The 25,908-nt window shown below is 48.0% G+C and overlaps 1 protein-coding gene across 13 annotated transcripts in view; it reads right to left on the bottom strand.

The window, feature by feature from the left end:
- The window catches only part of MYBPC1 (myosin binding protein C1), a 1,087,780-nt gene that overhangs the window by 142,105 nt on the left and 919,767 nt on the right, over positions 1-25,908 (bottom strand). For all 13 annotated transcript variants that reach the window (XM_069629883.1, XM_069629891.1, XM_069629879.1 and 10 more), the window contains one exon: positions 19,003-19,139. In XM_069629883.1, the coding sequence (XP_069485984.1) occupies positions 19,003-19,139 (137 nt within the window). The remainder of the gene's footprint in view (positions 1-19,002; positions 19,140-25,908) is intronic.

Below are 25,908 nucleotides of genomic sequence, written 5' to 3'. Positions count from 1 at the left end.
CGCAGAATTTGCTTACAACAATGCCAAGCACACTGCCCTTAAGACTAGCCCCTTCTTCTGTTCATACGGGTTTCACCCTTCTTTTGTCCCTACCATTACTCCCTCCCCCTCTAAATTACCTGGGGTGGACTGTTTGATAGACATCATCCAGTCTGGCCAAAAGAAGGCTCGGTTGGCCCTTCAAGAAGCTCAGGATCGAGCCAAGCGGTATGCAGACCAACATCGACGCAAATTTCCAGAACTACAAGTAGGGGACAAGGTTTGGTTGGCCTCTCGGTTTCTTCCGAAACACTTAGTCCCTTCTAAATTATCTCCTAGGTTCTTTGGTCCTTTCAAGTTGGTATCTAAAGTAGGCTCGGCAGCAGTTCGACTGGCTCTCCCGGCGGCCTGGTTTCGCATTCATCCTGTTTTTCATCTATCTCAAGTGAAACCAACTGTAGCTGATCGTTTCCAACGCTCCACAAAGACCATTCCACCTCCGGTCATCACTGATACCGGGACAGAATATGAGGTGGCCAGTATATGTGACTCCCGCTACCGCAGGGGTCAACTACAATTTCTTATTGACTGGAAGGGGTATTCTCCGGCTGAAAGAACGTGGGAACCTGCTTCTGGTGTTCACTCTCCCCTTTTGATTCAACGTTTCTTTCGTTTACACCCGGGGAAGCCCGGATCGCCCCCCAGGAAGAGAGGGCATACTGTTACACCTTTTCGTCATCGCTGCTTTGTACACTTACATAGGTGGAAAATGTGCAGTTCCGCGCTTTGTTGTGCAGATGCGCGATCTATTTCTGTCAATACCACCAGTTCTAGCGGTACTGTGGTTCCACGTCATCAGTGCACGTCAAGGACAGGTCACATGATTCTTCCACGCAACCAGCTGACTATTACGACATGTCATGTGACGCTATATCAGAACCGAAGGCTTTCGCCTTCGCGCGTCGCTTCTGTATTTCAGGACGCTCCGTAAGTTCGAACTCTAGGCTCTCCCTATTCTAGTGTATTCAATCTTGCATGGTATCTACCATTCCTTTTTCTCTCTTACCTTATAGTGTGCCCTTCCAGCGCTTCCTTCCAACCATCTCTACCTTTCACTCCGAGAACCCTCCACCTCTCAGCAACAACTAGATTCCTCCAAATCCATCCGTAAGAAACCCCTCTCTTCTCCCAATCGATTCTATCATTCCGCTGTCCTCCTATATTCACCTGTTGTTTTCTCCCGTTAGAACCTGTGATACAGCCATCAAATCGGGAGGTCTGCGCCTTGGATAAACCACCTGTCTGCAAGGATCTCCGACAACACACCTAGGGTTTTTTCCCCCTTGAGGGTTTCCCTGGGGGTCCTGCCTCTTCCTGTTGAAGTTTCTTTCTTCCCTTCCAGCAGAGTAGGGGTCTCAGGACTCTCAGGGAGGCTTTTCAATTCCGCCGCTGCTGTCCCGGTTCCGGCGTTCCGACCAGGTTAGTGGAGTTTTATATCTCATTCTGGACTATCAGATTAGAGTGTTACACTTCTGGCCGAAAGCAACATCACCATTACGTCATCTAGGAGGTCCCAATCTTTGTATATCATCCTTTCAGAAACCATGTGTGAAGGCTGAGAGTTCTGATATCCGGATGGAGAACCTGACCCTCCTCTCGCGAGAGAGGATCCTCTCTTTGTGGAAGACGAATCGGAGGACAGATGGACATGTCTAGAAGATCCGGGTACTATGTCCTCCTGGCCCATTCCAGGGCAATTAGGATCATGGTTTTCTGGAATCTTCTTAACCTCCTTATTATGTGAGGAATGACGGGGGCTGGAGGAAATGCATATAGAAGTGGAAATTCCCAGTCCACGACAAACGCATCTCCTAGAGCTCCTCTCGGGGGAAATTCCTTTGAGCAGTACCGTTTGCATTTCTTGTTGAGACTCATTGCGAACAGATCCACCTGAGGGGTTCCCAAAGGGTGAAGATCTCTTGAAGAACTTCCCGAGCTAGCTCCCACTCATGGGAGACTGGTCTGCCTGCTCCAAGCGTCCGCCACCGTGTTCTTCTGTCCGGCTATGTGGATTGCCGATAGATTCCTTCTCGAATTGCCCAAAACCAGAGCTGCATTGCCTCTCGGCACAGTGGCAGTGACCATACGCCACCTCTTTTGTTGAGGTAGTGCATGGCCACTGTGTTATCCGTCATTATCAGAACAATGTTTCCCTGTACTGATGGCAGGAAAGCTTTCAGTGCTAGCCTGATTGCTCTCATCTCCAATAGGTTGATGTGTAGTTAGGACTCTGATGGAGACCAACGACCGCTGATGGTCAAGTTGTTGACATGGGCTCCATACCCCATGAGTGAGGCATCCGTCACTACTGTTATCTCCGGCCATGGTTGCCAAAATGGTTCTCCTGTCAAGATGTTCTCCCGACAGGCCCACCACTGAAAGTCCCGTGCAACTCTGTTCAGGATTTGTAGGAGATCTGACATCTTTCCTGAGAATTGTGACCATTGGGTCCTTAGAGCCCACTAGAGAGACCTCATTCTCAGGTGGGCCTCTGGCACTAGAAAAATGCAGGATGCCATGAGGCCGAGCAACCTCAAAAAGTCGAAAGCCAGCAGATACTGGGCATTTTGAAATCTGGTCACCATCTGTAGAATATCGTGAGCCCTCACCTCTGATGGCGAGGCTTTTCCCAGGGATGTGTTCAGGACTGCTTCAATAAATTGGAGTTTCTGTGATGGTATCATATGGGACTTCTTGAAGTTGAGGGAGAAGCCCAGCTTGTGGAGGAAGTGGCAAACATAATCCAGATGATCTTGAAGTTTTTCCGGGGACACTGCTCTGATCAAGCAGTCTTCCAGGTAGGGTTAGATATGAATCCCTCCCCTCCTGAAACTTACTGCCACAACTGCCATTAGCTTGGTGAAAACCCTCAGGCGGAGGTTAGCCCAAATGGCAGAACCCGAAATTGATAGTTAGAGCTGCCAATGGCAAACCTCAGGTACTTTCTGTGCTTGAGATGGATTGGCACATGAAAGTAAGCATCCTGAGGGTCCAGAGATACCAACCGATCCTGAAGTTGGCGGACCTGAAGGATCTGAGAAAGGGTTACCATCTTGAACTTGTCTTTCCTCATTCCTCTGTCCTTTTTCGGAATTAGGAAATATGGGGAGTACCAACCCTTGTTCCTCTCCACTACAGGTAGCGGTTCTATAGAACCTTTCTCTAGCATGTCCAAAATCTCCTCCATAAGGAGCGGGTCTGGAAACATCAGAGGGTTGTTCCCCAGTGGATGACCCTGAGGAGTGTGTAGAAAAGGCAGGCAGTAACCTCCGGCAATTGTTTCCAATGCCGAAGCATCTGAAGTAATAGCCTGCCATTCTGTCAGATGTTGAGTTAACCTGCCTCCTACTGGTGTCTTGTTTAGTAAGACCTCAGAGGGGTTTTGGAGTGGCTGACGCAGATGCTCAAGGCAAGGCAGCAGCTCTGGATGTGGACTTGGTACCTTTGCCCCGTCCACCACGGGTGACTCATCCCTGACCCCTTTGAGCCGGCTGTCCTCTGCCTTTTCCGAAACCAGAGTAAAAGCGAAAGGACCTACCCCTGCAGGGCATACCTGTGGGGTGGTTTGGAGTTTGACGAATTGCAGCTCCAAGGGATTTGGCCGCCGCTTTGGAAGTTTGCAACTTCTCCAAACTGTCAACAGCTTTTTTACCAAATAGATAGGTGCCGTCAAAGGGCATATTCAGAAGTCTGGATTGCACATCAGGAGCAAAGCTAGATTTCCGCAACCACGCAAATCTGCGTATTGTGGTACTAGCCGCCATGGCTCTGCTAATGCTGTCAACAGAATCGAGACCAGTTTGGAGGGACTCACACATCGCATCCCTCCTGTCCTTGATAATGCTCAAGAAACCGTCTCTCTCCTCTCCCTCGGGGGGTGGGGAGGAAGGGTCAGCCGCCATAGAAGCACACTCCCAAAGGCTGTGGCTGAATCTTGCCAGCATGCAAGTGGCGTTATCAGACTTAAGAGCCATGCTACATACCGAGAAGACCTTCTTGGCCTTGGCGTCAAATTTCTTGTCGTCATGATCCTGTGGAATTGTGAGGTATGCTGACTGTCTGCCTGATGAAGTTGCAGCTTGGACTACTAAACTCTCTGGAGTCGGGTGTTTAGATAAATAAGGAAGGTCTGTAGCCGATGTCCTATAATTTGCAGAATTTTTTTACTGACTGCAGGAATTACTTCTGGAGTCTCCCAATTTGTGGCTACTTTTTTCTGCAATGCTGTATGGAAGGGAACTATAGGGTCTTCTTGAGGTCCCTTATCTAAAATGTCAGTTAGGTCATCTTGGGCAAAAGTGGGTGTGGGTTTCGTTCACCCCATTAACTCCATTACCCTGTTCATAAGTCCTATAACTTTCTTCAGCATGATCACCAGGCTCTGGTTTACTAAAGTCTACCCCTGGAGAGGTATCAATACCACTGGCCTCCTGTAAGGACTCTTGTAGATCCTTTAGCCTGACCTCTTCTTGTATAAATTCGTCTGGCAGAGTAGGTCTTGTAGATTGTAGACCAAAAGGCCTTTCTACATCTGAGTCTTCCCCTTTTTCATATATGGAAGATAAAGCCCTGAAATAATCAGAGCGTGGAAGAGGTGTGAAGCCCATTTCAAGTGATGATGGAGCTATATTAGTCATCACTGGCCGAGAAAGACACAAAATCGTTGAGGCAGACGTCATAGGCCTCGATGTAATCGTGAAAGGTGTCGATGTACTCGAGATTAGCCTCGATGTCGTTGAGGGATTTGGGACTTTCTTCGATGTCGACGATGGGGTCGATACCGGTCTCGACATTCTCGAAGGAGACTGCGATGCCTCGGGTGCAGATGGCGTCAAAGGGGCACGAGGCAGCGGTAATTTCTCCTTCGACGAAGTCATTGATGGCGTCAATAATGCAGTTTTGGACTTCGGAGGTAAGGTCGACTCCTTACGCGTCGAAGTGGCTTTTTCTCTACTCGAGGGTTCATGACGCTCTCGAGGAGTATGTTTTGCCGAGGTCGACGACTCACGGCTTTTATGTTTTTTGGGTTTTTTACCTGGGGTATCGCCTCTAGGTATATCCGAGAGGGGCAAGGCCGCGTTCCCTTAACATTTTCAAACAAAAATCTTCCCACTGAGCCGGGGAGTTGTACTTAGTGGGGCAAGCAACTTTTTCTGGGTAACTGGAGGACTCTTCTTATTGTGTCTCGAAGCGGATGAGTGGTGTGACCCGCTCCGAAACTTCGAACGGGAATGCTTTCTTTTTCGACGAGGAGACCACGGTCTCGACATGTCAGAGGTCAATTTTGAAGGGGTAACAGATTTAACGCTCTTACCTTTCTCCAGCTTCTCCCTATGCTCCCTCAAGGCTTTTGCTGTCATAGAAAGACATTCTTCACACTCTGAACACGGGTGCTCTGGGCCCAAGTAGCATAGACAGATCCTGTGGGGATCAGTCAACAACATTTTTTTCCCACAATCCCAGCATTTTTTAAAAGCCGGATCGGGGCGTCGATGGAGCTGACAAAGATGCCATCGTGGATCGAAGATTCAATGTTTTTTCTTCACGAAATTTTGAAGTTTTTTGATTCACTGAGGAACCGAGTGTTACGTCTCCGAGGCTTACGAAGCACGGACAAATGGAACTGAGCAACGGATGCTGCGCGCAACTATTTATACCTATGATGACGTTGATGCTGATACGGAGGCCTACGAGGGACATCGATTCGAGGGACATCGATGCACAGCGCCTTCTACTGAAATTTATTTTTGGAGGCCAGCAAGCTGGAAATTAATACATCAAAGAAAAGGAATATGTGGGAGGACACAATCTATTCAAAATCAAAGTTACCAACAAAGTAACCCTATCTCGGGAGGGTGAGTGAGTAAAACATGTTGAGTGTGTTTATAGGAAATTGGACCGAGACATTGGGCTTCATTACGAATCTGTCGGTAACCCTGCTGGTGCTTCGGGCGGGTTACTGCCGGACTTGTAACATTTTACCAGCACCTAGCCTCCCGGTGCCACAGGGATATGCAAGTCCCGGCAGACCGGGAAGCTGGGTGCCAGAAAATGTTAGTTCCCATTCCTGTAGAGTCGGGTTCACGGAAGCATCGGCACCGTTACTAACGGTGCCGATGTTTCCGTGATGAGTCTGCCTACTGGTGCCGCTAGCGCCCGGCGGGGTCAGACCTGTTGGGCGCAGTGGCCCCAGAAGGAAAACTCGTAGTGTGGCGGTCTGGAAACAGGGTGCCGGTGAGCTTACCAAGACCCTTGTTTCTGGACAGCCACACTTGTAATGAGGCCCATAGCCTTTACTATGGAGTGTGATAAATGGGAGTTGCTAATATCTGTGGAAGAGGTGGAGCGTTTGATCAAGAGATCTACAAATTCAAGAGCAATGGGTTCAAATGGCCTTTCTAAAGTGATCATGAAAGGGAATTCTGAATTGTGGTCAAACATTTTGTGTGTACTTTTCACTACGATCATGGTAAAAAAAAAATTAAAAAAAGAGTTCCCAGTCTCATGGGAAAATTCAGTTCTTTTGCCAATCCATAAAAAAGGGGATAGGGCAAATCCGGGGAATTATCGCCCTTTCTCCCTTCTTGACTGTGACAGCAAGATTTTCATGGGGATGATTTTACAGGACCTTATGGACTGGGCAGCTAAGACCGGTCATATTCAAAAGCAGGGACTGAGAACCGACTTGAATGGCCTGGTAGTGTACTGGCTTAGGGAGGAGTCTTTGAGGCCAGGTATTTTACCACTCTACTCTACCACTCTCTTTTCATCACTAAAACTCGCATCATCCTGTCCACCCTCTCTTCTTCTATCTCCTCCTCCTCCATTCCTGGCCCACAGGTGGCAGTCTCTCCTCCTCCTTTCTCTTCCTTTCACTTGTTCACCCCAGACAATGTTTCTAGACAAGTCTGATCAATGAAAGTCTTGTCAAAGCAGGTTCTCCCCTGCTCATCCAGCACCATCAAGGACCACATCGACACCCTTGCTCCAGCCTTGGCCGATTTCTGCAATCACTCCTTTGCCACTGGAACCTTCCCCTCCCCTCTTATGCACTCCCTTGTGCACCCCCTTCTTAAAAAGCCCTCTGCCGATCCTTCCTCTCCCGCTAACTATGGCCCGATCCCCATCACTCATTTCCTGGGAAAACTCTTAGAAAAGCTGGCCATCTCCGAGCTTAATCTTCACACTGAATCTGTTGGTTGTCTCGACGACCACCAGTCTGGCTTTACAGCTGCCAGAAGCACAGAAACTTCTCTCCTGAACACCTGGGAAGACCTGCTCTCGAATCTTGACCCGAACCTTCCTTCTATCCTCATTCTTCTCAGTCTCTCTACTGCTTTTGACACAGTCAACCATGCCATCCTCCTCACTCTCCTCTGTGATAACCTCGGTATCACTGATCAGGCCCTGGCCTGGCTGACCTCCTTTCTTATTGATTGACCCTCTCAGGTCCAACTGGGATCTTTCCTCTCTTTTATCTCTCTCTCTTCTTGCAGTGTCCCTCAGGGGTCTAACCTTTCTCTCTGGCTCTTCAACCAATACTTGGCACCACTTGCCAACCACATCGCCACTTTCTGCTCCAACTTTCAGTGTTATGCGGATGACACCAGGCTCTCTTTCAGGCTCCCCTCAGCCGCTTCTTCTCCTTCTCTCATGCCAAACTGTCTGGCGGCAATTTCAGGAATGGTGCACCGCCAATTATCTCTGCCTCAATGACAGTAAGACTGTGATCATCCTCATTGGAACACCAACTCCCTCCTTTCCTCTCTCTCTCTGGCCGCCCACTCTGGGCCCTCTTCCTGCTCCTACCTGTGAGGCTAAGAACCTGGGGTCATCTTCGACTCCACCCTCTCCTTCTCTCCTCACATCTCTGACATCTCTAAGAAGTCAAGCTATCAGCTATACCTCCACAGAGGTATTCTTCCTTTCCTCATTTCCCCCAGATGCTCACTGTCTCCAGAGCTCTGGTCCTCTCTAGGCTGGACTACGGCAACAGTCTCTTTCTAAATCTTCCTGCTTCTACTCTCCAACCTCTACAACCTATCCAGAACAGGACTGCGAGACTTGTCCATGGCCTCAAGCCTAGGGATCGTATCTCTCCAGCTCTGAAATCTCTTCACTGACTTCCTGTGGCAGCAAGGATCAAGTTCAAGACCTTTTGCATCATCCAAAAGGCTTTCTGGGGCCTGGGACCGCTCTTCCTCCAACTCTCTCTTCCTAAACATCTCCCTTCTAGAGCCCTCAGCTTATCCACCCCGACTCTCTGAGGGTCATTTTTCCAAGCAGAGAGTTGGGGGCAGATCTCTCTTTTAGCTCGGGCTTCCCTCTGGAACAGCCTCCCTTCCTCTCTCAAACTTGAGCAGAACCACCTCTGGTTCTGGAAGCAACTCAAAACCTTTCTTTTTGCTTCTGCTTTCTCTCTTCCTCTACTCTGCTGGGCCCCGACTGCTCAACACTCTGGTCACCTGGCTACCCTCTGAACCTGGGCCTAGGCTCCTGCATGTCCAGTTGCCCAGCACACTGCCTCCTGCCCCCCCCCCAGCACTTGTGGCCTGTATCTGCAACCCTAAAGTCCCTTCGCTCTGCACTTAGAACGAGCTGCTGGCTGCACTTATTGAGTTACCTGCACTTAGCCACCCTTTGGCTGAACTTGATTCACCTGCACTTCTTCCCTTCTTCTACCCTGCATATGTGCAATCAGGATGACACAAGGTCTAGTAAGATTGTTGTTTTGTCCTCCCTCTGTTTTCCCCTCCTTGTCTTGTCGCGCCTAGAAACACTTATGTACAGGCGTGTTATAAATGCCATATCATATCATATCACAGGGTCTCAGGAGGATAGTTATGCAGACGCGTGCTCGCCTTGGAAGCAAGACGACGCAGAGCAACAAAGGTTCAAACCCCAGTCTGCGCTCAAAAATGTATCAGTTACTCACCGTAGTGACTAACGTAGTCCCCTTTCCTCCATACTGCATGGGTGTCCCTTCCAAGACGGGAGACAGAACCTTTCTCACCAGAAAAAAACCTTCTTCCCCTTTAAATTTAGAGGCCGGCAGGAGTGCGGCACTGGGAGCATGCACTACCCTGACTCCGCCCCCTGGCGCCACTCCTCAGTCCCCATTGACGTGTCGACAATATTTACCATTGCCTAATGACACCAGTATTATTAGGGGGGAGCATGGTGGGACACATGGAGGAAAGGGGACAAATTACTCATTTGTCCTGTCCCCTTTCCTCCATACTGCATGGGCGATTACAACTGAATGTAGCCCCAGGGTGGAGAGGAGACCCTCCATAAGCAAATAAGTTCCTTAGAACCGCCTGTCCGAAGACCGCGTCTGATTTAGAGCCAGCGTCCAAACCGTAATGCTTACAGAAAGCCAAGGAAGTGGCCCAGGTAGCCGCCCTGCTTATGACTTGCCACAGACCTGCAGCTGGAAGGCCATGGCCGTGGCCTTGGCTCTGACTGCGTGAGAGTGAATGTTGCCTGGCAGTATATTGTGCTGCCCCTTATAGGCCTCTTTGATGGCTGCAACCATCCAGCGTGCAATAGAAGCCTTGGATGCCTGATAACTTGGTCTGGAGCCCCCAAAGGTGACAAAAAGTGCATCCGACTTGCCAAAGCCCTTGGTCCTGTCCAAATAGAATTTCAGAGCGCATCTGACATCCAGACAGTGCAAGACTCTCTGAGCTTCATCCTTGGGGTCAGCGAAGAACGTAGGTACAACTATTTCCTCATTTAGATGGAAGGTGGAGGGTACCTTAAATAGGCACGCCGGGTGAGTCCGCAGGACCACCTTATCCCTGTGGAACGTGGTGTAAGGGTCTGAGGACACCAGAGCCTGGATCTCGCTGACTCTGTGAGCGGTGGTAAGTCCCACCAGCAAAGCAGTCTTAATGGTGACCAGCCTGATGTCTGCGGACGCCATTGGCTCGAACAGTTTGAGCGCCAAGGCGCCCAAAACCACATTTTAATGGGCAGATGCAGCCTGGACAATCCCGCCAGATGTTTGTTGACAATCGGGTTGGAGGAGGAGAAGATCTCCTCCTCTGAATTTCTGTAGGCCCCTATGGCTTCCAGGTAAGTGCAACATGTGTCCACCTGAACGCCTGAGTGAGCAAGGGGCGCCGAGAAGGAGAGCACATCATCCAGCGTGCATGTAAGGGGGACAATCTCTTTAGAGTGCGCCCAGTGAAAGAACCTGCTCCATTTGCTTTTATATTGGCTCCTTGTGGCCTTTCTCCTGGCGCCCTGAATGATCTCCAGGTTAGCCCGCCCGTGATAGGCTCAGGTGCTTGAGGGTGATCTTCTCAGGAACCATGCTTCAAAGGCTAACTTCTGAGGCGCGGGGTGGAGGACCGTGCCCTGATGCTGGGACAGGAGAGGAGCAAGGGCCAGTGGAAGGTGAATGGGTGGTCTGTCCGTGAGGCTGAGCAGTTCGGATTACCACGGTCTCGCTGGCCACCAAGGAGCTATCAAGATGATGCTTAGGTGGCATGCAGTGATAAAATTGTGGCAAAAATGTCGCCTATACAAAAAATTGCAGCAAAAATGCTGTGGTTTGACCCGGTAAAGGTGTACCCCATTATACCATTTAAGGGGAGCAGGAGTTGCAGGGTGTCCCCCGCTTTCCTTAAATGGTATAATGAGTCCAGGGATTGCGGGGTGGGTCCCCCGCATCCTTTACATGGATTGCGGTGGCAAAACCACAGCCTTTTTGCCGCAATATTTTGTGTCAACAGCCATTTTTGCAGCGATTTTAACACATGGAACCGCTGAGGTGACAAGCTACCTTCGTTTTGCGGAGTACCCTGCGGATCAGGGGTGTGCGAGGAAAGGCATATGCTGCCATGCCTTCCCATTGAATCTGCAATGCGTCTCCCAGAGAGCCAGGACCCATTCCCACATGCTGTCCGCTAGGTTGCACAGGGGAGGGGTCCTGGTACCCCCCTGCTTGTTGACGTAGTACATGCTGGTGGAGTTGTCAGTCTGGATAAGGACGGTCCTGCCCGCAATGAGCGGAAGGAAGTCCCCAAGGGCTAGCCAAATGGCCCTGGGCTTCAGCCAGTTGATATGTGACTCCTGCTGGGTCCAGACTCTGTGGATGCTGTGGCTATCCAGAGTGGCTCCCCAGCCCTCTAGGGAGGAATCCGTAGTGATGGTGACCTGCGGGACGGCTGCCGGAAGAGCTTGCCCGTCCGCAGATTGCAGTCCCTGGACCACCATGTGAGGTCCGAGTGGAGAGAAGGCGGAATACTGACTAGCTCCGCTTGGGAGCCCTTCTCCTGGTTCCATGAGGCTGCAAAGTGCAGCTGCAATCTCCTCATCCGGAGCCTTGTGTGTGGCACGGCTAGGAGGACCGCTGCCATGATACCCAGTAGGTGTTGGTACCGCCAAGCCGAGGTCACTGCTCTGGTAAGGAAGTGCATAGTGGCCCTCTTGAGGCCAAAGGGTAGCACCTTGTACTGGAAATGACAGCCCATGATCCTGATGCGTAGGAAGGAGCGATCTGCTGCCAAATCCGAACGTGTAGGTAGGCGTCCTTCAGATCCAGGGAGCGCATCCAGTCTCCCCTGTCTAGTATCTCCGCAATGAGTGCTGGCGTAACCATGTTGAATCTCGGAAGAGGGAGGGAGAGGTTGAGGTAGGATAGGTCCAACACAACTCTCAGGCCAGCCTGGTTCTTCTTTTGTATGGCAGAAATCCTGGAATTGAAGCCTAATCCTCTCTGCTCATCTCTCGATGAGCGACCGGATCTCTGGCAACAGAGTTACCATCCCAATCTGTGGGAGTGGACGGGAGGAGGGAGGAGGGAGGAGAGGGAGGTATGTTCTGGCGCCAGAAATGCACGTGAGAGGCAATCCTGCCACCCACTGGAGACATGTGGACCCGAAGGGACACATCATGCTTTTTTTCTTTCTGAGGCTGCTTCTGAAGAGGGGGACTGGAAGAAGCCCTTGCTCCCCCCTTTTTGTTGCTTGCGCCAGTGCTGACTCGGCGAGCGGTCAGGTTGTCTCGACCTCCAATCCTGGAATCCCCGGAACCTGCCAAACACCCGCCCCTTGACGCAGCATTGATGTGACTGGGTGTACGCATTAGGCGTGGCCTTCGTTAGGATAAAGACTTCGCAGTTTGGGAGCTGTTCTTTTTTAAAAATCTAATTCCTTGTCAATGGTAGAGTGGAATCGGTCACTACCCTTGAAAGGAAGGTCCAATATGCGATCCTGGCTTTCAGGGTTAAAGTTAGTAGCCCGAAGCCAGGCTGTCCTTCTCATGTCCGTGGCGATGCAGATGGCCTGGCAAGAGGTATCGATGAGAGCCATGGTGGACTCCGTGGTTGTTCTGCGCTACCAGCCTGGATTCTCCTAGACCCACCTTGAAGCGTGCCTGACTCTGCACCGGATGTTCCGCGAGTAAGTCCGCTATTTCCCGCCACAACCTCTGGTTAGCGGCAGCCAGCATGGCATCAACATTTGCCTAACGCAGGTGCAGGGAGGCGTTGGAGTACAGCTTCTTCCCGTACGCCTCCAAGATCTTCTCCTCCTTGCCTAGCAGTGCCGAGGACGAGGTGGCCGAGGACGACAGAGGCTTAGAGTAGCGTGACGCTGCAGTGATCACTGAAGAATGCAGCTGGGGGTATGTTGATAACAAGAGTGTATCCCCTTCCATCTGTCTATACTTGGCATTGAGGAGCCGATTGACAGGTTGGGCCGAGAGTGGCTTGAGCCATCCCTTCTTGGCCAGAGCCACGACGTCCTTCTGCATCGGGATAGCCATCTTGGTAGGGAGTCTTAGGGTGACGACATTTGCCAAGATCCCCTCCTCGGGCAGCTCAACCTCGCCTTGAGGAAGGCCCAGATATTCTGCCAAACCTGCAAGCCTGTTGTGGAAGGCCTTTGCTGACGACGGTGTGTCAGGGTCCTCCTCCTCGTCTGTATCCACCTGAGTGTCCGGCTGGTCGGGAGTGGGAGGAGGGGTGCTGGGCGCCGTAGGTTACGGCGTGGAGACCGGGCTGGAGGCTATTTCGAACCCCCTGAGCTGTGGGAGGCAGGGGAGCTGGAATCAAAGGAGCCGGCAGGGGCAGCGGGGGCTGCGCTGGAGCCTGTGGTGCCTGAGCCAGGGAAGGAATGACTATGGGTGCCGATGGAGTGACCGGGGGAGCAAGTCCCTGATGGCATCCTATAGGATGACCCCCATCTGGGGGGTTCTCATCAGCGCCAGGAACCTTTCGAAGAACATGTCTTCAGAGGCAGAATCGGTGGCAGGGGATTTTGACAGAGTGGCTGAGGTCGGCTGGGGCCAGAGCGCACTCTGTCTAGGTAGCAGGGGAAACCTGCCCTGCTGATGGATAAACTGTAGGCCACATACCTGGTTGACACCAGTCCCACCTTGAAACTTGTTCATCCGCCTGCTCTGTTTCTAGCAGTGGCATTGGACGAGCGGCCATGTTTTCTGGGGAGGCGGCCATTTTGTCGAGCTATGTGCCTCGTGCCAAAGTCGTGGTGCATGGCTCCCTGGGCCCGGCCTCCTCCTAGACTCTTGGTGTTGGAGCATGAGGCCTACCCGCCACCTCAGGTCTAGGCCTGGAAGGCGTATTGCCCTCAGCATTGTCGCCGGCAGTGCTGCATGCAGGCGCCCCCTTGGACATAGAGGCAGTACTAGGGCATTGCCCCTTGGGTGTACACCCAGTAGAAGAACCCTGTGGTCCCTCCGCACTGATTCTGGAAGGATCTGATGACCCCTCGGCCGTGAGGCCTTTAGCTGGACTAGCCTCGGTGCGTGTGCTGATATTAGAACCGTAGAGGTTACTCCCGCTTGGGCGTTTCCTCAGGAAGGAATCGCCCTTACGGGGTGCGATGGAAAATAGCGGCCCTCCTTTGGGCCACGATCTCTGCTTGACGAAGTTTTTCGAGTCCTCTGGAGGCTATCTTTCGAAGAGCTCCCTCCACCTAGCTAGCCTGTTCTTCAGTGGAGTCAGTGCATTGCACACGGTACAACTTTTCCAGCCGTAGTCAAAGCCAAGGCAGCGATTGCAAAGAGCATGGGGGTTAGAGGTAGGGAGGAGTCCCTCACAGGTTGGACACCTGCTGAAGCCCGCTCAAGTCGAAATGCGCTGGGGAGGAGCGTGACTCTGTAGGACTAAGTACCTGAATGACAAAGAGAAGACAAAAAGATAGAAGAAGAATCCGGGGAAGAGCGACAAAGCCAAACCCAGGAGCACTGGTGAAATCGGCCCGTTGGCGTCGACACAGAAAAGTGGACTGAGGAGTGGCGCCGGGAGGAAGAGTCAGGGTAGCGCATGCTCCAAGGGCCGCACCCCTGCATACCTCTAAATGTAAAGGGGAAGAAGGTTTTTTCTGGTCCCTGAAAGGGACACCAATGCAGTATGAAGGAAAGGGGACAGGACGTAAGAGTACCTCTGGGTATTAAGCGCATTATAAATAACCAATTACAATGACAATTTACCTGTCAACAATAAACTACAGTCAAGCCTTCGATTGCGTTAATCGCAATTTGTTGTGGAACCTGCTGAAAATGAAATGTTATTAGTACTTTTAGTTGAGCTACACAAACAGACCACCCTGCAGGTGAGGACTGACGGGAGGGGGTCCCTGACAGAGTGCATCCCGGCCACGAGGGGACTCTGTCAGGGATGCGTGTTGGCACTGTGTTTATTCAATCTTTATTTGTCCGACCTGGGCGTCTTTCTTAGGAAGACCTCATTTGCCGCACTGAGATTGTCAACATTAAGTATTCCGTACTTAATTTATGAGGAAGCCGTAAACCTTTTAGATAGAACTCAGGCCAGTCTGCAGACAGAGAAAACTGAATGCAATCAGTGAGTATTCTGCTATGAAAGAACTCAGCATAAATGGGAAAAAAAAATATCATAACGTTTACAAGTAAGATAAGATCGAAAGTGGATTACAGCTGGACCATGGGTGATGAAAAGTTAATTTCAACAGATTCCCTGACCTATCTTGGGTTTAATGTTGATGCGAGAGAAAGTGTAGTGGTCTATTTGGGCCGCCTGATGAGTAAAGCTACCCAAATGGCAGTTCAGGTGAAAAAAAATTAAAAAAAGAATACTGTTGATTTTCATTGTGTCCACTTTTTGCCTTTTATAGAATGAAGGTTGTGCCATGTATTTTATATGGTACAGAGATAAGCCATGGTTTGCGATCTGTGCCATATGAAGTCCTGAGTTTGGAAACATGCCCTGGGCTTGCCAGAATGCGTGCCCATCGCAGCAGTAAGGTTTGAATTAAGCTTGAGTTATCTAAGTAGCCATATGAACCGGAGAATTCTCCTATTAGTCAGATGATCATGTGTGCCAGGGAGGGGCTCGCTTTATTAAGAACTAGCTGGAGTCTTTCCTTCTGGAACTGTGAAATCAATTGAGAACGTAAGGGCTAGAGCGGAACGAGTGTTGAGTGACATAGGAATTACAACTTGTGTGTTAATGGCAAACCCGAATGATGTAAAAAGGTATCTCCTTAAATGGGACTGGATAAGTACAATCCAGAAGAAGCGAGAATACAAACTACACTCCAGCCTCTCCACTCTTGATAAACTACTGGATGCCTTACCGAAATATCTTACTAAGTTCCCAAACGTTTTTTATACCTGTCAGTTCCCCAGATGCAGATTAAATCTGCTCCGGACAGGAGAAATATGTAACATCTGCACAAGTGGGGATGGAGTGAGAATGGATTGTGTTCTTTGTGGTAATGGGGAGGTAGTTCACACATGATTTCAGCCTATTATATTCCAAAATTGGTCTTCTCAAGAATCTCGAGTGAAGAGGATACTGCGACCACAATTGCTGTTCTAAAAGTCTGGTGTAATTAAGATAATCTGGTAAAATTGGTATTGAACAATAGCAAACGTTATTGCTGTGAATTAACTAGGTGCAAATATATAGTGAGTTGTTTCAAAGGTGAATGTTAAATTAGAATCCGATTTGTGATTTTTAACAATGTGTTATTTGTTCTACATGGCCTACTGACTTGTGTAAGATTTGTGTAATGTTGAGTATATGCAACCAGTGGCACAATAATACAAAATAAAAATAAAGATTTGCATTGAATGTGGAAAAGACGTGGGAAAGGGAGTCACTTGTCCTGGAGTGGATTGCAACGCTAAGAGGAGGGGTTATCCTCTTGGGGTATAAAGAACTTGGTTATTCTTTTGAACCTTTGTTTTGTGGAAAGATACCTGGCAAGGGAGCTATTCCCTGGAACTGTCAACGTTATCCATTTACCTTTTTGTTGAGTTTGAACATTTGTGCACTTTTCTAGCCAAAGGCACACCTTAGAGTTACTTTTAGAATGCAAGTGCTAGGATAGGATTTTGGACCCAGGTTATTTTTGCGTTGGATATCTTGATGCAGGATAGACCCTTAGTTTTTGTGGAGTTAGGGAAATAGCACCTAGGTCAGAGACAGTCAAGCATTTTCCAACCACTTTATCATTTAATAAAAGTCTATAACCACAATCATGAGTCCTCTATGTCTGCGTCTCATTCCTAGTTCCCCACACAGAGCTTTCTTGTCTGAGGGCTTTCATCCCGCCTCGCACTCTTTAATGCTTTGTGAGTCTATCAGATGAGGAATCTGCAGGAGAAAGCAATACATTGAAGAAGAAATGACTACTGGTAAAGTTCTTTTTATAGATTCTTCTCCTGCAGATTCCTCATCAACCTCCAACCCTGCCCTGCTATGAAAGTGGCCTGTTGCTGTTTTTCTGGTTGTTCTCTACTGAAAAGGTGAGAAATTGTGGTGATGACTATTTGGTGTTAGGTACGTTCGGTGCCTTTTGTATTGGGTACTGCCAGTCGGTCGCTTTCAGTACGGCATCTGTTTCTCAAAAAATAAAAAGAAGATATTATTTGTTTTTTGGCTGTCTTTAAGCTGATTCCTATGGATTCTTCCCTGGTGATTGCCGACGTCAGGTCCACAGTCGAGGAGTGGCACGGCCAACTCAAGAGGAGTCGACCGCGGAGTAATACTGTGCACCCTGTCGAAATGTTTCCTAGCAGCTGACGCTGGATGAGGATATCTATCAGATGAGGAATCTGTGGGAGAAAGGCAATCCACTGAAGTTTTATTTAAGGCACTTTGGAAAGTGCTATCCAAATGATAGTATTAAAGTCCACATTTTGCAGTAGTATATCAAGCACCAACATATTCATTTTTGAGAAAGTAAATATCTTGAACTATCTTCTAAATGGGCAATTAGACCCTGCTGTAGTTATTGGCAGTGCCCTGCCATTTGTCCCTGGCAGCTAGCGGATAGAGAAGCCCTCCCCAGAAATTGCATGCAAACTGGGGCCCTTCCAGTCTCCCGACCTAATTTCCCTGCAAACTAAAAGTCAATGGGACTCATTACAAGTTTGTCTGTATCCCACCGCTGGGTTATCGGGAAACTGCCCCTACCGTTTCCACTGCCTGATATCCTGGTATTACTGGGATATTCCAGGTGGCGGAAACGCTGGTAAATCCCCATTCCATGGAGTTCAATAGGACTCCATTGAGGGGATTGCCAGAATTACCGGCAACGGTAGTACCGGTGTCGGTAATTCCAGCATTTATTTGGCTGTGGGGGCCTGATTTACCAGCAAGTCAGACCTGGAGGTAGATCTGTGGCCTCCACTGACAAACTTGTGTTTCTCCAGTCCTGTAAAATTGCCAGTGCCGGAATTACCGGTTATTTCCGATCTGGGGAAACTGTAATGACCCCCAATGTAATGATGAAGAGTGACAATATTGCCTTTCCCCTGTAGAGGGCACTGCCAGCCCATGTTTAGGATCACATCCTCAGGTTCTTACATTTAGAGTGAGATTATTTGTTTTGTGATATTTTGAATGTAGCATATCATATAGAGAAAATATTTACATTTGCAAAGGATTATTATATTGAAGTTGTGCCATTAGATAATTTTGAATACAATCAGTTATTACATAGGAATCATGGATTTCTTTGGAAAGAACTGAGAACTTAGAAAATGCATGGACCTATTTTGATTTGATTTCGTAAACATTTTTATTTTAGTTGCTTTTTGACTGCTGGTTAATTGTATTATAGAGAAGACTAGGCCATGCCAGCTAAAAAGCCACACATGCCACCGCCCCCCCCCCCCAGTAGAGCCCGAAACCTCCAGTTCAGAATTCTGAGCAATGTATTACAGGCATGCAGAGTGGCTGAACAGCCTGATTTTTGCTCTATAACGCTTGTCTCATAGGACAGCACTGTTTTATACACAGCTTTATCAACCCAAGAAAGCTTTCAAGGATGAAGTTAACCACATATGAGTTTTATCCTCATTAGGAATCATAGGAGGATTAGGGTATGTTTAACAATCACCATAGTTACTATCATCATTAAACTTACCATAATACTGATGGTGTTTGCTAATTATATTACAGTTAAGCCACATTTTAAACGGGATTTCACTTTCTTTCATGCCAGGTAAGAAAACCTGACTGCACCGTTTAAGGCACTCCTGATGTTCATGCCAGACACGTCTTAAACACCACCCCCAAATATTATTTTGGGACTCAATAGAGCCCCTTGTGATTTATTTCCCCACTAAAGCAATGAGCACATGACTGGATTTGGATATTGACCCGTAGGACTGGGAATTAACATAGCCTGGCGTTCACAGGCACATAATTAGGCTAGAACACAACTTTGTGCGTACAGAGGACAGAGACACACACACACACACACACACACACACACACACACACACACACACGCGCGCACACACACACACACACACACACACACACACACACACACACACACACACACACACACACACACACACACACACACACACACACACACACACACACACACACACACACACACACACACACACACACACACACACACACACACACACACAGCCTCACAAAGCTACAAATGGCATCACGTTTTGCACCATTTTATGGCGTACCTTGGGATTCCCTCTCACACTACAATTTAGCGTTGCATTGTAGCCAGCAACGGCTGCGGTGTGGATTAAGGGCTGAGTGAACACGGGTGGCTCGGTGAAATCGAAGTCTTTGTAATCAGGACATTTGTAGGCTTTTCCTGGGAAGAGAAACAAGACCAAATGAATTATGATAAATGGCACAACAAAGTGACAAATGATATTTTTCAAAGAGGCACTTTATTTTAAATTAATTTCTTGAAATATAAGTAGATACATTAAGAAAAATAGAAGTAGTAAGTCATGCCATAAATATCAACAAAAAACAGAATCCACAAGTACTTTTAAAGAAAAAAAACAGGAATGAATTCTTCTAGCCAACTTGGCAGTGTAGTATCCAGTTCAAAATCCAGTATTTAACGGTATGGCGAGGAGGCGATACATTTCCATTGGTATGTGAGAGCAAAGAAGATCAAATTAGTTGCGCCTGTTAACGCGCTTTTTGATGGATTCTGCCCCCAGAGTTTCTTCATTGTAGATCTTAGATACTTCCTCTGCAGCGAGAGCTGCTACTGGGAAGTGACGGTATCCAGCTCATATACAGGGCACACCATGCCCTGTGTCCTAAAACAAATACACGTGCTCTTCTCCTGATGCATCTGGGAGCTCTCTGAGTGGGGTAGGTTGGGAGGGTGGTGAGGAATATGTGGGAGGACAATCCATCAGACTCAACATTACCCGGGGGGAAGTAATGTATTCTTCTAATGGATTGTGTCATCCTACACATTCCTCATCGTAGTTGCACTCCCACACAGAGGCTGCTCGTCCATAAAGGGCGAAGAGGAGTCAACCTGCCAGTACCCTCGCCTATTATGGAGGAGCTGCATCTTAAACTGTCAAAGGGAAACTGGTATCCCTTTGACAGTTTATGTTCCATAGCGCGCATGTCCAAAGGATCATGGAAGACTGGTGGCATTTTCTCCTGCCCAGCCTTGCATGTCCCATTGGGGATGCAGGCTGGTGAACCGCACCTCTGAATGTGCATAAGGGATGGTCCCTGCACATTCAGACACTGTGGTGTGGCACGTCAGCAGCGTGCCATCTTCCGCACGCTTATGTTATTTACTTCCTGGTTCCTGTTGATACTGCGGGAGGAGCCAGATCGCTTTCAGGGAGGCTCTGGAAGCGAAGAGCTTCTCAACCGGTGCAGAAGATAAGAATAAATGAGCGAGTGCATGGTGTATGGGTCTGCGTGTGTATGAGTTAGTGAATGCTGTGTGTGAATTAGCACGATACTGTTGTGTTAATGTGTGTGTGTGCGCTTGCTGGGCCGGGACACTGATTTTGTCAGGGGAAGGGTGCATAATTTTTTACTGCCCATCTATGATAAAGCAAGCATGATAAGTGTTATTACATGGCTAGACTGCCATTTTGGTGCACCCATTGTAGCTATGTCTTTGCTATGGAACTTTTTACTGGGCATCTATAATAACCCAAGGATTATAAGTGTTATTAACTGGCTAAACTGGCATTGTGGTGCAGCCTTTCTAACTATTTCTCTGGCATGGCATTTTTGACTGGGCATCTATAATAAAACAAGCATGATAAGTGTTATTACATGACTAGACTGCCATTTTGGTGCAGCGATTGTAGCTATGTCTTTGGTATGGAACCTTTTACTGGGCATCTAAAATAACTCAGGGATTATAAGTGTTATTAACTGGCTAAACTGGCATTTTGGTGCAGCCTTTCTAACTATTTCTCTGGCATGGCATTTTTGACTGGGCAGCTATAATAAAGCAAGCATGATAAGTGTTATTACATGGCTAGACTGCCATTTTGGTGCAGCCATTGTACCTATGCCTTTGGTATGTAACTTTTTACTGGGCATCTATAATAACTCAGGGATTATAAGTGTTATTAACTGGCTAAACTGTCATTTTGGTGCAGCCTTTCTAACTATTTCTCTGGCATGGCATTTTTGACTGGGCAGCTATAATAAAGCTAGCATGATAAGTGTTATTACATGGCTAGACTGCCATTTTGGTGCAGCCATTGTACCTATGCCTTTGGTATGGAACTTTTTACTGGGCATCTATAATAACTCAGGGATTATAAGTGTTATTAACTGGCTAAACTGGCATTTTGTGTGCAGCCATTCAAACTATTTCTCTGGCATGGCATTTTTGACTGAGCATCTATAATAAAGCTAGCATGATAAGTGTTATTACATGGCTAGACTGCCATTTTGGTGCAGCCATTGTACCTATGCCTTTGGTATGGAACTTTTTACTGGGCATCTATAATAACTCAGGGATTATAAGTGTTATTAACTGGCTAAACTGTCATTTTGGTGCAGCCTTTCTAACTATTTCTCTGGCATGGCATTTTTGACTGGGCATCTATACTAAAGCTAGCATGATAAGTGTTATTACATGGCTAGACTGCCATTTTGGTGCAGCCATTGTACCTATGCCTTTGGTATGGAACTTTTTACTGGGCATCTATAATAACTCAGGGATTATAAGTGTTATTAACTGGCTAAACTGTCATTTTGGTGCAGCCTTTCTAACTATTTCTCTGGCATGGCATTTTTGACTGGGCATCTATAATAAAGCATGCATGACGTGTTATTTATTATGTGACTAGGCTGGCATTTTGGTGCAGCTAGTGTGGACAGGTTTTCATAGTATGGCATGGCATTTGTATTGGCAAAACCAACAGGGGTATGTTCTTATGTTTGGATACGGTCTTATTGTGGGCAAACACATCATGAAAATGGGCTGAGAGACGCTCTTGTGAAATCTTGGTGACTTGCATCTATTGGACTTTCCATGAGGTGCGCTTCAAAATCAATTGAAAGCTGTCTGCCTTTTTACTCAATTTTCACTTAAAATGTGCTGTAAAATGCACCTTTTTTGTCCATTATTCAAAAAATATTCACAGGGAGGACCCCCTTCAGTCCACCTTAGTTAGTGGGGGGTTCCTCGCTGTGCTCCGTTGCTCCTGCATTTTGTGGCAAATATGTACACCCCTCAAATTAAAACGATCTTCAGCGGCCGCTCTTCCCATAGCAGTAAGGAAGACCCGTGGAGGTGAGCGAGCGAGGAAACCAACCAGTCAAACTAAGACATGCTGTTTGACTGCTCTTCCAAAGCGGGCGTCCTTGCAGACAGTAGAATGCAGACAGTAATGGTTTTCGAAAAAACATGTAGGGAAGCCCACGTAGCCACCTGGCAAATATCCAAACTCATAATTCCTCTTTGTAAGGCCGAAGTGGAAGCAACCATGTTGGTAGGGTCAGCCTCAAGGCCATGCGGCATCCTTTTTTGCCAATTGTTGTGCCCTGAGATGCAGACAATGATCCACCCAACTAAAATCTGTCTGCCTGGCTCCTACATACACCACAACAATTTGGTTGTCCTTCCTCTAATATTTATATCTGTCCACATAGAAGCTCAATGCCCTTTTTAGATCAAGCTAGTGGAATCTTTCCTCTTCCCTTGAACGGTGAGGAGGTGGATAAAAGACTGGAAACATTATCTTCTAGCTTAGGTGAAACTCAGACACAAACTTGGCAAAAAGGAGAAATTACTTACCGGTAATGTTCATTTTATGAATTCTTCTCCTGCAGGTTCCTCATCTTGACAGATATCCCCACTCAGCATCAGCAGCTTGGAAAAGTTTGAACGTTGGCTGTGAGAAATAGAGGGAATTCACCCCTTCTCCCCAAGGGTGAGCCTACCCCTTTAAGGCTAGGGAGGTGAGGCTGCTTCGCAAGACACTCCCTAGGGGTTTGAGGAACTCCCTAAGCCATTCCCCGTGGCAGCAGACATGGGACTGTCTGACCTGAAGAGCAACATAAAATCCAGACACTTGGCTGAAGGCAAAGCTGAAATATGGTTGTTGCTACCAGGAAAAGGTTTCTGTCTCTGGGATGAGTGAAATGAAAAAGGAGTACATGCCAAACCAAGGAGAAAAATAGACATGCATACGCGAGCAGGGGAGTGCCCCTGAAAACGTAGCACCTGAGAGAGGCAGAGACAAGGAGAGCTGCAAAGCCCTCGACTTTCGGAAGTGTTCCGACAGCCAGAATGAATGCTGGAGACCCAGTGTTTCCCTGCAGCAAGAGATAGGAGAAAAGGGGATACCTATCCTGGTGGTGGCCTGACCACAACGACTTTGTGGTGGGCAGTACACCTGTTCAAGGACGCTGGAACAATCAGGCTGAGAATTCAGCGAATAAGTAGCTTACCCACAGCGATAACGGAATGCCTAGTAATAGAGGTCTGAGAGGGGCAAACCGGTGGAAACAGAGGGAGAGGCAGAACGAATTAGAAGAACCCGAGCTAGTGCAGGCCCCGCAGATGTTCCCCTGTAAATCGGGAGGACCGGGAGGCTGCACCGGGTTATTGTTATTCAACAGGAGAAACTCGTCCCATTGAAATTGATGAAGTATTGAATGTAAAGTTGATGAAGGTGAACTTTAATAATGTGGGAAACTGAATCACAATTGAATCTGAGAAAGAGCTCATTAATATGCGACAAATAACACCCTGGCAAGGAGGGAAAGTAATCACAAGTTAGAGAAACAGAGAATGGGACATATCAGAAAGAGAAGTCTATGAAGTAAATTCCAGAGACACCCATAATAGAAAAGATAAACAAAACAAACATCAGCAAGAAAGGGAGGGCATTAATTGCCAAGACTGCATACCACTCACTAGAAAGTGTATGTTACAGAAATCTCCAAGACCTGCTACTCTGAATCAAAGGATGAAGCAAATTGCAAATAGGGGTTCCTGGAGAACAACCCCTAGAGGGAAGGAAAAGCCGAAGGACCTGGTGAAAGAATAACAAGAACCCATACAGAGGGTGGAAAACTTGATACATGTATATTCCCAGCATTTATCTACGCAGACGATGCAGTACTGATAGCCACCGCCCCCATGTGTTTAATACATAATTCAAACGTTTTCATTGAAATGTGTGAAGATCTCTTGATGGAGCTTAATACAGAGAAAACCAAGGTGATGGTGTTTGGTTGCAGGATCTTAATAGAAGAGTATATTTTGGAGCAGGCCTGTAATTAGGATTACCTGGGGATTAGGTTCATGGAAGATGATGTCACATGGCCAGCTCAACGTGCCAAGGCGGTGAGCTCCCTAGAGAAGCATAGCAGTGGAATTCACAATTCTTTCAATACGCAGGGAAAGGTGCCATTTCCCCTGCTCTTAACTTGTATTGAGCCCAGGGTTGGGCAGTGACTCTTTATGGGGCAGAACTATGGGGTCACTGTGTCAGTGTACAAATCAACGTGGTGGACAACCACTTTTTAGGGTTATTACTTATGCAACCAAAGGGCGCTCCAATGGCTAGCCTGAGATTGGAATGCAATATGAAACCTCTCTGTGATATTGCAGCAAGAAAGCCATTCAAATACTGGGTTAGATTGTGGAACACACGGGCTTGCCAAATATAGGGAAGCAATTGAGAGCCTGCAGAGTGTTCCTGGGTCAAGTTCGCTCCCATGGCTCAGAAGCATTCGTAAAGGCTTTGAGGACCTTCATTTGACAACTTTTTGGTAGGAGGCTGCTGAATTGTCAACAAGCTCTAAGAAGGTGGCCCAAATTAAGTGTAATGATGACTTATAACAAAATTACTCACCGGAGTGACTACCATACTCCTAGTCCATAGTGCCCTTCCTCCATACTTTTGGGACATTCTGTCCGGTGGGACGGGACCGGAGCACTTTTTATAAAAAAAGCATCAAATTGAAAATGTGTCCTTCTTCTCTTTTTACGCAGGGTACCGCACGCGGCCATAACCCTGCCCTCCTTAGCTCCGCCCCACGCATCGACCTTCAGTCCTTTTCTATCGCCAGGTCTGAGACCATTTAAGCAATAATAGAGGATACATATTAGAGGGGACGGCGGGCGTATGGAGGAAAGGGAACTTTGGACTAGGAGTAAGGTAGTCACTACGGTGAGTAACTTTGTTATACTCCTACGTCCAGTCCCCTTTCCTCCATACTTTTGGGAGATCCCCAAGCACTCCTCACAGGAAATACAGGTGGATGGAACCTCCTTACTGAAAAAGGTTTTAAGAACATCCTGGTCGAATTGAGCATTGGCTCTGGAGCCCAGGTCTAAGCATTAATGCTTACCAAAAGCTGGTGGGAAAGCCCACAAAGCTGCTTAGGCAATGGTTTGATGTGCTTACAGAGCGACCAATAGATAGGAGGCAATGAGGGGAAAGCATAAGCTTTCATGTTGACCCACAAGTTGCAAAGAGGACCACCTCTAGCGTGCCCCAATGCTGGAAAACTTGGAGAGGATATTGCTGTTCATCTCACTCGTAACCGATGCCGACTGGCGACTGAATTAATTTGCAGTCACATTGAGGTGACCCGGGATGTGTGTAGCCTGGAGCAAAACAATATACTGCATAGGTCTGCCCAAATTTGTATGACAAAATCCACAAGGAGAGGAGGGTCCGTGCCACCCTGCTTGTTGATGTAAAACCTTGCTAAAGGGAGGTATTCAAAATGGCCACCATGGCCCGCAGAGGTTGGGCTGCCATTATCACACACCAGCGGCAAACTGCGTCCCAGGAGCAAGTGAAGCAATAGTCTCCCCAGGGAAGTCAGGGGCCTTGGATGTAATCCTAGCATTGAAACAAGGAACCTTGGCAGAGCCGGTACTGGCAGATCAAGGGTGTTTACTCGATACGACAGGGGCTTCTTCCTAGTGCAGGATTCTCGGCAGAGCCGTTATTGGAAGGTCTGTGGTACATTACCGCCTTCTTTTGCCCCCTCAACAGAACTGGTATCACCACGGCCGCGCACGGAAAGGTTTAGGGATATACCTTACAGTCAGGACTCTCGATGAGGGACTCTCAATTCTGTTGTTGACCGATTTAGCCCCAAGC

This window comes from Ambystoma mexicanum, chromosome 12, assembly GCF_040938575.1.
Source record: "Ambystoma mexicanum isolate Mex_15411 chromosome 12, UKY_AmexF1_1, whole genome shotgun sequence".
NCBI classification, from domain to species: Eukaryota; Metazoa; Chordata; class Amphibia; order Caudata; family Ambystomatidae; genus Ambystoma; species Ambystoma mexicanum.
The sequence above is the reverse complement of the archived record's forward strand: the minus strand, read 5'-3'. Positions and strand labels throughout refer to the sequence as shown.